We start from the raw sequence: 15,054 nt of genomic DNA on the forward strand, positions 1-15,054 counted from the left end.
AGACTCTTTTGGTGGAACACAACGGAGCAAAATATTGTGACCCTCTAATGTTGACCTGAAGTTGGCGCCACTGGAGGTTGGCATTGGGTTTTTGTCCCCACCAGTGTTAACACCAAACTTACGCCCTTGCCTACATGTTATCTCGTTCTAATTGTTGTTACTTTTATCCAAGTGACAGCTGGCAATACGTTGTTATTTTGCACTTTGTTTGTCTGGGTACTAATCTTTGAGAAACTGGATTGGCAAAATGTTGCCTGTGAAGAAAAGAATGTCTTTATTACCCTGTGCCAAGTTAATATTTACTTAAGTGCAATTTTTAAGAGCCATAGATTGTATTTTATTTATTGTTTTTGTTGTAAGTGGTTTTGTTTGATTGTTTTATTTCTTTAGGTTATTTATTTATACTTTTTACATTCCACTGCGGGCGGCACGGTGGTGTAGTGGTTAGCGCTGTTGCCTCACAGCAAGAAGGTCCGGGTTCGAGCCCCGTGGCCGGCGAGGGCCTTTCTGTGTGGAGTTTGCATGTTCTCCCTGTGTCCGCATGGGTTTCCTCCGGGTGCTCCGGTTTCTCCCACAGTCCAAAGACATGCAGGTTAGGTTAACTGGTGACTCTAAATTGACCGTAGGTGTGAATGTGAGTGTGAATGGTTGTCTGTGTCTGTGTGTCAGCCCTGTGATGACCTGGCGACTTGTCCAGGGTGTACCCCGCCTTTCGCCCGTAGTCAGCTGGGATAGGCTCCAGCTTGCCTGGGACCCTGTAGAACAGGATAAAGCAGCTACAGATAATGAGATGAGATGAGATAGTGGCATAAAATTGTCTTGAAAAGACGTCAACAATAATATCGCTTATCGCAATAATTTCGGAGACAATATATTGTCCAACAAAATTTGTTATTATGACAGGCCTAGGTAGCGGTCTGAGTGAATGACCTTGATGTCCGTAACGTCACAGCAGGAAGTCTGTCGGTCTCATCGCCATTTCCGCTATATTAAACCACAGAGCTGACTGCAACTCCGATCCTCCATTTTGAGCTAATTTATCGCCATGCTACGTAGATGTGTTGCTGGCCAGTGCAGGAACATGACAGAAGGCGGATTTACGTTGCATTCATGGCCCAAGAATGTTCAAACTGCAAAGATTTGGACGTGTTTTGTGAGAAGTTCACGGGCCCATTGGGCAGCGACGAAGTGGTCTCTCCTCTGCTCTGCACATTTTACTGAAGACTCATACGAGACCTCTGATCTGTTGAGGAGCGTTGGCTATAAGCCCATACTGAAAGAGGGTGCAGTATCAACAATTAAATAAATCTACAAGAAAAGGAAAGCATTTATTTTATTTATTTATTTATTTTTACAACCCCGATTCCAAAAAAGTTGGGACAAAGTACAAATTGTAAATAAAAACGGAATGCAATAATTTACAAATCTCAAAAACTGATATTGTATTCACAATAGAACATAGACAACATATCAAATGTCGAAAGTGAGACATTTTGAAATTTCATGCCAAATACTGGCTCATTTGAAATTTCATGACAGCAACACATCTCAAAAAAGTTGGGACAGGGGCAATAAGAGGCTGGAAAAGTTAAAGGTACAAAAAAGGAACAGCTGGAGGACCAAACTGCAACTCATTACATCAACTGGCAATAGGTCATTAACATGACTGGGTATAAAAAGAGCATCTTGGAGTGGCAGCAGCTCTCAGAAGTAAAGATGGGAAGAGGATCACCAATCCCCCTAATTCTGCGCCGACAAATAGTGGAGCAATATCAGAAAGGAGTTCGACAGTGTAAAATTGCAAAGAGTTTGAACATATCATCATCTACAGTGCATAATATCATCAAAAGATTCAGAGAATCTGGAAGAATCTCTGTGCGTAAGGGTCAAGGCCGGAAAACCATACTGGGTGCCCGTGATCTTCGGGCTCTTAGACGGCACTGCATCACATACAGGCATGCTTCTGTATTGGAAATCACAAAATGGGCTCAGGAATATTTCCAGAGAACATCATCTGTGAACACAATTCACCGTGCCATCCGCCGTTGCCAGCTAAAACTCTATAGTTCAAAGAAGAAGCCGTATCTAAACATGATCCAGAAGCGCAGACGTCTTCTCTGGGCCAAGGCTCATTTAAAATGGACTGTGGCAAAGTGGAAAACTGTTCTGTGGTCAGACGAATCAAAATTTGAAGTTCTTTATGGAAATCAGGGACGCCGTGTCATTCGGACTAAAGAGGAGAAGGACGACCCAAGTTGTTATCAGCGCTCAGTTCAGAAGCCTGCATCTCTGATGGTATGGGGCTGCATTAATGCGTGTAGCATGGGCAGCTTACACATCTGGAAAGACACCATCAATGCTGAAAGGTGTATCCAGGTTCTAGAGCAACATATGCTCCCATCCAGACGACGTCTCTTTCAGGGAAGACCTTGCATTTTCCAACATGACAATGCCAAACCACATACTGCATCAATTACAGCATCATGGCTGCGTAGAAGAAGGGTCCGGGTACTGAACTGGCCAGCCTGCAGTCCAGATCTTTCACCCATAGAAAACATTTGGCGCATCATAAAACGGAAGATATGACAAAAAAGACCTAAGACAGTTGAGCAACTAGAATCCTACATTAGACAAGAATAGGTTAACATTCCTATCCCTAAACTTGAGCAACTTGTCTCCTCAGTCCCCAAACGTTTACAGACTGTTGTAAAGAGAAAAGGGGATGTCTCACAGTGGGAAACATGGCCTTGTCCCAACTTTTTTGAGATGTGTTGTTGTCATGAAATTTAAAATCACCTAATTTTTCTCTTTAAATGATACATTTTCTCAGTTTAAACATTTGATATGTCATCTATGTTCTATTCTGAATAAAATATGGAATTTTGAAACTTCCACATCATTGCATTCCATTTTTATTTAGAATTTGTACTTTGTCCCAACTTTTTTGGAATCAGGGTTGTAAAAAAAGGAAAATGAGTTTAGTTGCACCAGTTTTCCCGGAGTGAGTCAAGGGTTGTTGGTAAAACCCGGGACGGAATGGGACGGAATATATCGCTCGGGCAGTGACCTCTGCATGGTTGTTGCTAAAACCAGTGACATCCCGTTCCATCCCGGGTTTTAGTAATTGCCTGAGCTGAGCAGTAATGGCGGAGTACTCAGTAATGGAGAGAATGGAGAATGAGTGGAGCAGCCGTCTTATTTCTAAACTGGATATTGCTGCCATCTCACCTTTACGTGGAAGAAGCGAATGAACAGAGAATTGAACGAACGACTGAAAGTCAGATTGTTTCAAAACAATCGGCCACAAGATCGGCCTTCAAGAAGCGAGAACACAGACGGGTAACCTCCGACTCTCATTTGGATAAAAAAAACCATCAAAAACAACACGTTGTTTACCTGCATTTAGATTAATACATGTAACTTGTATTGTGTTTAAGTTACCAGTATAAGATGATTTAATTTGCTTCAGAATGTGATTGTCTCAGTTCATCTGATTATTTAATTCGCCTTTTACGTTTTATCAGTGAAAATGCATGCATGTACATGTATGTTGCATAAGTTATAACACCTATCCTGTTTTAATGACAGTCAACCCACAATCAATGAAGTGAAATCAGTCTTAGTTGAGCAAGTTGGTAATGGTATTTCTTACTTTCACCATAAATGTTTATTTATATGACTTTGGTCTGTAGCTGTAAAAGGCCTTGGACTTAAAACCAGTTACCACAGTGACGTCACGCACTCAGGGCTGGCTGGCTCAGCGGGGCAGCTCGAATGCCAACTTTGCAGTCGATTTTAACTCTCAAAAATATATTTTTTATTCCCATTTATGCAGCATACAAGAGTCAAGGATGGAGATACTATCCACTCAGAAATTTATTTAAAAATAAAGGATCTGTGTATCTCCTTTAAGCACTGTTAATACAGTTTCAGATCACCTTTTGAATATTGACAAGTGTTTGTCTGTGGGTGGTTAAAGAAATCAGAAATCAAATTCGTGTGAAAAAACACTGGTCAGTCCATCTACACGACACATGCGGTATATCTGGTAGTGCATTTTAGTGTTCTGCCCAGCATAAATGCACACTCAAACTGAGAGCTGACAGGCCACACCCACTTACCTGTGAGTGAGGGTGGAGACCCCACTGGGGTGGAGGGGTTTGAGGAGAAACTGTTGTTGGTGTGATCAGGAGAGTAGATCTATAATGACAACACACATATCCATGACCAATAAGAATGAACACACACACACACACACACACACACACACACACACACACACACACACACACACACACAATCGTAGCATGCATATTAAACACTACAGCCTCCTTAGGAGGATTAATACAGGACTTAGTACCACTGATCTTGTGTGTGTGTGTGTGTGTGTGTGTGTGTGCACACGCCCCTGGCCACAAATGCCAGTTAATTAATTCATGAGCTGTTTAATCTGTATATTAATGTTTCAGAATGCATGTTTTCTCTGTATTTTGCAATTTGTTCTCTCTGAAACGCTGATGTTGAGTATATGTGAAGAGAAGTACGCGCACACACACACCACAGTCACACTAAGCAGTCTATACTTCATCAGCAAAATTAACACATATTTAATGACTTATCAAGTATCCAGATGCACGAGCGCGCGCACACACACACACACACACACACACACACACACACACACACACACACACACACACACACAGGAATGCTAACTAGCCAGAAAGCAAACTCATACACAGACTCTCTCTCTCTCTCTCTCATACACACACACACACACACACACACACACACACACACACACACACACACAAACCCTCGCTCCTAATGTTAGGTAATGAGCTCAGAACACAGTTACATAAGTTTAATGCTTCTCAGTATATTATCTAGTAGAAATGTTGATATTTATGTTTTCACTGTCACTGTACTATTCACCTATATATTTATAAAGGATTATTATTAGTATATTTATATTTAGTATATTATTAGTATAAAGGATTATTTACATGCTGGCTAGCTAAATCAGCAATCTCTGTGATTAGGTACTGTAGCTTATGCCTGGTGTCCGAATTTCCCAGTTGCTTAGCAACAGTATTCTTACAACTTGGAAGTGCTATGATGTGTGTGTGCCTGGTGTAATACAGGAGAAAAAACAAACTCCTTCAGTATATAGAGGTTTTTGACGTGACGTCACAGGTGACGTGACGCCCCGGTGTCCGCCATTTTGAAGGTCAAGCTAGCTAATGTCAACAACAGTAGCTAGTATGTTACTGTAGCAATGTTTACGTTCAGTCATTTGGATGACTGTTAAAACCTTTCAGTCTCAAGTTTTTCCTTTACTGTATTTACTAGTTTACGGAGCTAGCGCGCTCGGGCAGGCTGGGAGCGAGCGCGCTAGCTCAGGCAGGCTGGGAGCGAGTGCACTAGCTTGGGCAGGCTGGGAGCGAGCGCGCTTGCTCCCAACCTACCCGAGCGCGCTAGCTCAGTAAACTAGTAAATACAGTAAAGGAAAAACTTGAGACTGAAAGGTTTTAACAGTCATCCAAATGACTGAACGTAAACATTGCTACAGTAACATACCAGCTATGATGTTGTTGACATTAGCTAGTGCTAACAGCTAGCTGCTAGTAAACTGCTACAACATAAACACCGACCCTAATAATACAGTTCTTGGTCATTGCCTGGTAACAGCAAATTTATAACGGGCCATGTCTCAACAGACTAAGAAGTTATTTCCATGACATTTAATAACATTTTGTTTATCCTGAGGACTGAAAGTAAATGAAAATGTGAACAAACCTTAGCTGTAATAAGATGGCGACCACCGGCTCCAGGGACGACCCGCTCATGTAGGCATGTTACCCAGCCTGGTTTTTAACGACATAGGTATACAGATCATGTGGGCCGAAGTCAGGTAAAGACGAGGGCTTCGTGTACTTCCGTACGTCAGTGAACAATCCTGGTGGAAGCAGGTAAACGTCGTTCTCTAAGCCTGCTAACCTCAATTTTTGCAAATACCTCTCCCTCTGCTCGCCCTGTAAATGCCCTACGTCGCTGGATAGTGAAGGTGTTTTCTGCATCTCGCTCCTTTTTCTTTTATGTTTTTTCCCTGGTATTTCCCCACACGCCTGACTGCAGGTCAGGAAGATCACCCGCGCTGCAGCGCTGCAAAGCCAGAAAAAGATAGCCTGGTAACGTGTACGGATCACGTACACCAGCATCATTGATTTTCTGGTGATATCGCTTCTTACTCACGTCATCTAGGCCGGATAAAATACTCGACAATGAGACTTCGTCATGATCAACAGTGTATCGCTACCGGTAGTCGCCATATTTGTGACCGTCAAAATGGCGCCGGCTACTTGTTGACATGGCAACGGTCACGTGGGTCGAAAACCTCTATAGTGCATATGTTGTATAGTTTGGACTGACGATAGCGAAACCATTATGATGGTGTTTGTGTCGCATACATTGCACAGGTGTTTTAAGTGCACTACATAGTATTCCTGATTTTAAGGGAACATTTCAAACACATTTTGAACATTTTCTCTATGGCCATCCTCATGTTTGAGGGTCAGCGATCCTAGCAGATGCCACGCACTCCTCCAACCCTGCCTTTCCCGTGCCAAGGCAGAGCACACGGCACCGGTCAGGCCCGTCCAGTCTTGAATGTCATCCATCCTTCTCCTCCTAGTCCGACCTCTTGATCTAGTCCCCTCCACTCGGCCCTCCAGGAGAGTGTATGTTAGACCTCCAGCTCTTGTTATGTGGCCAAAATAGGCTAGCTTACGTTTGGTGATAGCAGGCAGGAGTTTCCTTTGGGTGTTCAGTTCCTGCAGAATGGACTCATTAGGTCTATGTTCTACCCAGTTAACCCATAAAATCCTGCGGTATCCGAACAACTTGAATGCCTCGATGCGCTTCATATCTTCTTTCCTGAAGGTCCAACTTTTGACACCATGGGTTGCAATGGACCAAACAAGTGTTTCAAGAAGTTTGACCTTCAGGGATTTACTGAGGGCATGGTCTTTCCAGAGTTTGGCTAAAGCTTTGATGGTTGTTCTAGCTATGCCAAGCTGACGATGGATTTCCTTGCTGCAGTTAGCGTCCTGGTAGATATATGTCCCAAGGTACTTGAACGAGCTGACTTGCTCAAGTAGCACACCATTGCAGTAGATGTTTTGGCGGCATTGATCTCGAGGGAATATTCTCTAGAGACTGTATCAACCTTGTCTACATTTTGAACACTACTATCAGTTATTCTTGTTTACAAAGCCTACTTGTTACTGGTGAGAACTTTATTTTAAATAAATTTTGCATCTTCGCTCACAGTACAGTGGTGCTTGAAAGTTTGTGAACCCTTTAGAATTTTCTATATTTTTGCATAAACATGACCTAAAACAACATCAGATTTTCACACAAGTCCTAAAAGTAGATAAAGAGAACCCAGTTAAACAAATGAGACAAAAATATTATACTTGGTCATTTACTTATTTATTGAGGAAAATGATCCAATGTTACATATCTGTGAGTGGCAAAAGTATGTGAACCTCTAGGATTAGCAGTTAATTTGAAGGTGAAATTAGAGTCAGGTGTTTTCAATCAATGGGATGACAATCAGGTGTGAGTGGGCACCCTGTTTTATTTAAAGAACAGGGATCTATCAAAGTCTGATCTTCACAACACGTTTGTGGAAGTGTATCATGGCACGAACAAAGGAGATTTCTGAGGACCTCAGAAAAAGCGTTGTTGATGCTCATCAGGCTGGAAAAGGTTACAAAACCATCTCTAAAGAGTTTGGACTCCACCAATCTACAGTCAGACAGATTGTGTACAAATGGAGGAAATTCAAGACCACTGTTACCCTCCCCAGGAGTGGTCGACCAACAAAGATCACTCCAAGAGCAAGGCGTGTAATAGTCGGCGAGGTCACAAAGGACCCCAGGGTAACTTCTAAGCAACTGAAGGCCTCTCTCACATTGGCTAATGTTAATGTTCATGAGTCCACCATCAAGAGAACACTCAACAACAATGGTGTGCATGGCAGGGCTGCAAGGAGAAAGCCACTGCTCTCCAAAAAGAACATTGCTGCTCGTCTGCAGTTTGCTAAAGATCACATGGACAAGCCAGAAGGCTATTGGAAAAAAGTTTTGTGGACGGATGAGACCAAAATAGAACTTTTTGGTTTAAATGAGAAGCGTTATGTTTGGAGAAAGGAAAATGCTGCATTCCAGCATAAGAACCTTATCCCATCTGTGAAACATGGTGGTGGTAGTATCATGGTTTGGGCCTGTTTTGCTGTATCTGGGCCAGGACAGCTTGCCATCATTGATGGAACAATGAATTCTGAAATATACCAGCGAATTCTAAAGGAAAATGTCAGGACATCTGTCCATGAACTGAATCTCAAGAGAAGGTGGGTCATGCAGCAAGACAACGACCCTAAGCACACAAGTCGTTCTACCAAAGAATGGTTAAAGAAGAATAAAGTTAATGTTTTGGAATGGCCAAGTCGAAGTCCTGACCTTAATCCAATCGAAATGTTGTGGAAGGACCTGAAGCGAGCAGTTCATGTGAGGAAACCCACCAACATCCCAGAGTTGAAGCTGTTCTGTACGGAGGAATGGGCTAAAATTCCTCCAAGCCGGTGTGCAGGACTGATCAACAGTTACCGGAAACGTTTAGTTGCAGTTATTGCTGCACAAGGGGATCACACCAGATACTGAAAGCAAAGGTTCACATACTTTTGCCACTCACAGATGTGTAATATTGGATCATTTTCCTCAATAAATAAATGAACAAGTATAATATTTTTGTCTCATTTGTTTAACTGGGTTCTCTTTATCTACTTTTAGGACTTGTGTGAAAATCTGATGTTGTTTTAGGTCATATTTATGCAGAAATATAGAAAATTTTAAAGGGTTCACAAACTTTCAAGCACCACTGTATATAGCTGCTTAGGATTCAATGTAAAACAGATGAGCGATTCAGTGTGTGTGTGAGCGCGCATGCTTGTGTGTGTTCAGTGTCCGTGTTTAGCCACTCACCGAAGCCAGGGCCTTTCCTAATGCATCTCCAGTCTGTGAGCTGCTTCCTGCTCCACTTGGCGCTCGATTAGCTTAAAAAACAAACAAACACTGTTATATCCATTGCTTGTCATGCCAACCCTGTCTATTTGCATCTTGTGCATCAGTTTTGTGTTTAGCCCATACATCAAAAATACCTTTAAGTATGTTTTGTTCCCTTCTTGTCCTCGGATCAAATCGGGTATTAAACTGTTGTCCCACAATTCAATCAAACCACATTTAGGGGTCACCCAGAATCGTTTTGAAAGCACCTCTATCTCCAGTGTTCCTAGATCAGACGTCATGTACAGCACTCAAATATGATTGCTGTGTTTGCTGGCCAAACAAACCGCATCAATTGATTAAATGTACTGCATGCATGAAAATGGATTTACATTTAAGTCTATAATGAATATAAGCATCTCTTTATATACTGTATGTTCCTTCACAGTTTTCAGCTTTCACTTTACTTCAGATCAACTTTTTTACATCCTCATGATTTGACAAGTGTTTGTTCTTTTCCTACAGCCTGCTCAGCCTGGTGTGTGTGTGTGTGTGTGTGTGTGTCAGTGTCAGGCCGACCTTGTTTACGCTGCTCTAGCTTGCTTCACATAATACACTCATTTACACACACACACACCTCACCTTGAAGTTAACTAAAGAAAAAAGTCCAACAATTTAAAACCCATAAAATCTCTGTAAACGTGATTAGCAACACACCTGCAGTCATTAATGTGGAGCATACAAACCTACATGCGCTCTCTCTCTCTCTCACACACACACACACACACACACACACACACACAATATACATATCGATTTTTCAGTCCAAGAAAGCCTTATGAGGTTATTGCTGGGATTATATTCCAAACTAGTTAAGTTTTTTTAATAGTAAAAAAATGTATACAAGATTATATCCTTAATCATTTCTCACCCTGTCACATGGTGCTATATGTTGAATAGGTATATATGATTTGCAAGCGTTACAAGAATGTACTTGTAGAGATGTTGCCCAGTCCTGACGGAAGGATTAATATGCAGATAACATTTCAAAAGTACAGCTAAGGCTGTTGTCTAGTAAAGTTCCTGTATTTGAACAGACTGTAAGGCAGACATGGAGCTGTACTGGGCATACAATAAGGAAATCTGATGATAACATCACAAACCCAGGACTTCGCTTGAAGCCCACAGGGAAAAGAAGGCGGGACAGACTGAGAAACAGTTGGAGGAAAGACATCATCAAAGAGTTGGAAAGATGTGGCTTTAACTGTAACAGCATGGTGGGAAAAGTTCAAAACCGGGCATATTGGAGAGCATTTAATGATATTTGCTACACACAGAGCCATAAATGCAGTATTTATTTATTTATTTATTTATTTATTTACTAGTGCTGTCAAGCGATTAAAATATTTAATCGCGATTAATGTCGCGACTGTCATAGTTAACTCGCGATTAATCGCAATTTAATCGCACATTTTTGTCACATGAAAAACCATTGTAATTCTCTTATCAGCATAAAAAAGTGAATGGGCTTGCTTTGTACCAATGTTTTTTTTTTTATTGCAGAGCATAACACGTCTTGTCACAGCCACTGACATCCATAACTTCCATATTAGATGAGAAAACCAAGGGATGAAAAATAAAGTGCATATCACTGTGAAAATAAAAAAATGTTTTATTTTACTCTTCATTAGTTTCTTTTGAAGAGAAGTATTTGCCATAAAAGAAGAAAAAAACATAAAAATAAAAAAACATTCATCATACGTTCAAAAACGTTCATCATAGTGTGGCACTGTATTATCTAATTCTCACTGCTTATAACTCTACACCTACCCGGTGGAGATGAGCTGGGAAACTGAAGACTGAAGGAACAGTATTGAAAAGTATTTTTCCAGTCTCACCTGTGAAAGGTAATCCCATGTGATCTCGTTTGGACGGTAAACCTGTTGGTACAGTTAAACGCAGCGCGCGACAAGCCTCAGCAGGAACTACGGGTGACTCGCAGGGCCAAATTAGAATTTGCGTTAACGGCACCATTTTTTTTTTATCGCGTTAAATTGAGATCGTGTTAACGCGTTATTATCGCGTTAACTTTGACAGCACTATTATTTACTTATCAGAAGTGATACTATTAGACCTAGGATGTAAAATGAAAAAAAAAATTAAGTTTGGCGTGAAGGGCATGGTTAGTACCTAAGGCCTTAGTTACGTAATTTATTTCAAATCCAATTCCCTTCACTCACTTGAAATACTTCACCTCTGATCAGGTTGGTTTGTAAAAGGAAGTTTGGATGCTCTGGTTCACTAAATGTTGATTGTGAGAATGATGTAATTTTGGCACTGTATTTCAAATCGGGATAAATAATACTGACCTGTGCTATTACTCAATAAACATTAAAAAGGGCATTTGTGTGTTTATGTGTCTCTGCCCATATGTGTTTGATGAAAAAGTAAACATACATTTTTTTTTCTTTTTTTCCAGCCCCTTCATCCAGATGTGCAATTTTGGAATCAGTTATATTGTGGCTTGGTGTGACCTGATACTGAACTCTCAGTTTTGACATGCTTCTTTTTTATTTTAAAACTCTTTGTCTGACAGAGAGAGAGAGAGAGAGAGAGAGAGAGAGAGAGAGAGAGAGAGAGAGTGTAAGGGGATGTAGCATCTATTGCTGATATTACAGGAAATTGTGAGTTTGTGGGATGTACGCTCACATAACATACTAGAATTCATGTTCATAAATATTATTTCAGCATGTCCTCTCAAAAAAATGTGGCAATATCCTTAAAAAAAAAAAAAACTGCGCAAAATAACCCAAAATACAGAGACAGTTTTGCCTGGATATATATATATATATATATATATTATTTACCAGCTTAAGGTCGGTCTGTATCGTGAAATACCGTGACTGAGGTCTTGAAAATACTGACCGAGGCCCAGATACGGACTGACCTTAAGATACGGACCGACCTTAAGCTGGTAAATAATATATTTATTTTTTATTTACCAAATTCTAACAGAAAATGAGAGCGCCCGAAAGGGAAACCATATTTAGAACAAACCTGCTACAAGCTCGTTTTCGTCTTTCTCCTGAAATGTTTTCTTTTATTTCGTCTTCATCAGGGTAGTAAAACTCGCGTTCGCTGTGAACACTGTCGTTATCGCTATCCATGCTGTAAAATTAATGCTATTATACCGAGAAATGCGAAAATAAATGTCGACAAAAAATTGCTACTTTGATTGTTGTTGTTGTGAACGAGCAAGTCACCAAAGGTCCGTAACCGGGCTCCGGATTGTAGGATTCCGGACTGTTCGCGAGCCAATCAGAGCACACGATTTGATGAAAACCGAACCACAAAAAAAAAAAATTTAAAATTATGACCTATATCTGATGAAATCCACTTTGGGTAGTCTGACCATGGCATTGTCCCCCCCCCCCCAAAAAAAAATCTCCAGATATGCTCCAAATTATTGCAAAAATTTAAAAGATACCTCCTCTGGATTCCTGGAGTTTTGTTGCAGTGATAAACCAAACGCATGAACTGTCCCACTGTGTGTTTTATATACGATGTTTTTCTTTAATAAACGTAACCGCATAATTGCAGTGGATGTTTTCATAACGGCATCTCAAAGGAATCATGTTTACTTTTGTCATAAACAAAGGTTGCACAGCTGTATCTTGTCATAACACAATGTCAATAAATGATTAGTAATCATGTCTGTTTATTGACTCACACCATCCTTTTACACTCCATATTTTCTCTGTGACCAATGAGACAGTGCAAATATTCCTCAGTCACCTTCTGCTGAACAGAATTTTCTGATCCAGTTCTTATCCAGTGCATGGATTTTTCCCTCCAAACGTATCTTAAGTCTGGATTGTCCAGTCCACATCTACCTGAGATCAGCCTGAATCCCAGATATCAAATGTCACCCCACATAATGTTGTCTGTTCCATTTGTGTATTATTCAGTGATGCTTTAAAAGCTGAAAGTATGATCTCACCCATAACGCTGTCTGTTCCATTTGTGGTCGCTGTGCAGGAGGCGGCGCTGTAGTGATTTGTGCCATTGTTGCGATGGAAAGAGGACATCGGAGGAAGACTGGGATTGATCTCAGCCGAGGAGTGTGATGGGTAACTCTGATGAAGAACACCGGATGATGTTAGCAATGATTGCTAATTACAGCTGAGTTTATTTCACATGCTTTGAGCTTGAGACAACTTTGCTTATGTTTAATTGTTTTTTTTTTTTGTAGAATTTTGCAACTCAAAAGAACATTTAACTACTTTATAACTAAAACTGAGAAACTGGATATTGGGAATAAGTTTATCTCCGTATCCTATACTATCAGTGGCTGCAGTAAGACGACTGTCATCCTAGCATTTGCCTAGACAATAATAAGAAACTTGAAATAATGTTCTGCTCTCTAGCTAAATTCAGACTTAAAACAAACAAAAAACATTCCAACTGAAAAAAGATGATAATTCTGAATATCTATAAAGAAACTTGTGTACTCATTGATATCATTCAAATGATATAACTGTATAAACATCAAATGCTTTATCCCACCCCCCAAAAAAAATTACTAAATAAAAAAAGACCTCTTCAACTGACGTTATAACTATAACAAAAAATTGTTCTTTGCTTGTTGATTATGCCTTTTTGCAGCATCACTATAAACTTCAGCAGAGACAAGAACAGGCATAATATGGAAAAGGAAAAAAAAAAGGTGACTGGTTATGTTCTTCTGGACACAAAATCCTGCTACATTTTTAAATAATCACATTTATTCCTTCCTAAATTAATCTATTTGCATTGATGTACTTGGCTGTTGTTGCAATTTTATTTCAACAGATCTATAAACCATCTATAACAGCTAAAGGATTAATAAACGTGTAATAAAACTGTAATAGATATGTAATACACATTGGTAGGTATGTAATAAAGCATGAACAAGTGTGTAATAACTTACAAGTCTCTCATGTGGGTGTAGGCCACAGTAGCTGCTGCTCTGAGGGCCATGGGAGGAATTTCCCAGCATTCCACTGTAACCTGCCTGATTCATACCACTGGAGGAGCTCCATGGGTCTGTACTGTGGTGACCATCTGAGAGAGAGAGAGAGAGAAAATTATGAACATTTCCAGTCATTTATGTTACTTACATTGATTTTACTGGGGAAACAGAATGTTCATACAAATATACACTCTTCGAAAGAAAAGGGGGACTTTTATATAGAGTGCTAGATCAAACTAGGAACGCTTAAATACACACAGAACCCAGTGAAGAACCTGGAAACCCCTGATTTTCCAACAGTGTAGTAATATGAGGAAAACGAGATTAGTTTAAAAAAACAATGCTTATTATATGGTGATTATTATATTTTAGTAGAAATACGGAGGCGATTATAGAAAATCGGGCATGCTGATTGGTAAAGAAATTCAGACTATTTCTCGATATTCACCTCAAGCGACTCGGCAAAATGGCAGCCAATCGCTTTGTCACGAAGTGAGGAAGAATTACAAATGATGAAAGAAAATGCTGTTCCTAAAAGCACTAAAGATATTACGAAGTTTGGTCTAAAACTATTCAAAGGTAAGGTGGAATTGTGATTTACTTTATCGATTTCACAACAAAGTATTTTATGTGACTCGGTACAGATAAGTGACAAGCCTGCACACAGTACATTTACATGCTGCTTTTGAAGTTGGAAATAAATGATTTTTTAAAAATACGATTTAAAAAAAATAAAAATCACCTGTGTATTTATAAGAAAACAATTATCCGCCTCAGCCTCAGTGAATATTGGTGAATAATAACCTCGACTTCTTCTCAGCTATTATTCACCGATATTCACATCAGCTTTGGCGAATAATTCTTAAATATCATAGTAACCCGGTGAGTTGAGGTTCTGAGCTATAGTGAGTGAGAAGAGATCAGATCAGATCATCTATAACCAAATGAAAGTTGTTTTTGTCTAAAATCCTATTC

General features: G+C 40.1%; 1 protein-coding gene across 1 annotated transcript in view; it reads right to left on the bottom strand.

Moving 5' to 3' along the window:
- Positions 1 to 15,054, bottom strand: part of LOC132895234 (transcription factor 4-like) — a 289,660-nt gene that overhangs the window by 53,803 nt on the left and 220,803 nt on the right. Inside the window, 4 exon segments of the mRNA XM_060935585.1 lie at positions 4,122 to 4,200; positions 9,048 to 9,118; positions 13,069 to 13,204; positions 14,038 to 14,171. Of these exon segments, the coding sequence (XP_060791568.1) occupies positions 4,122 to 4,200; positions 9,048 to 9,118; positions 13,069 to 13,204; positions 14,038 to 14,171 (420 nt within the window).

This window comes from Neoarius graeffei, chromosome 12, assembly GCF_027579695.1.
Source record: "Neoarius graeffei isolate fNeoGra1 chromosome 12, fNeoGra1.pri, whole genome shotgun sequence".
Classification (NCBI taxonomy): Eukaryota; Metazoa; Chordata; class Actinopteri; order Siluriformes; family Ariidae; genus Neoarius; species Neoarius graeffei.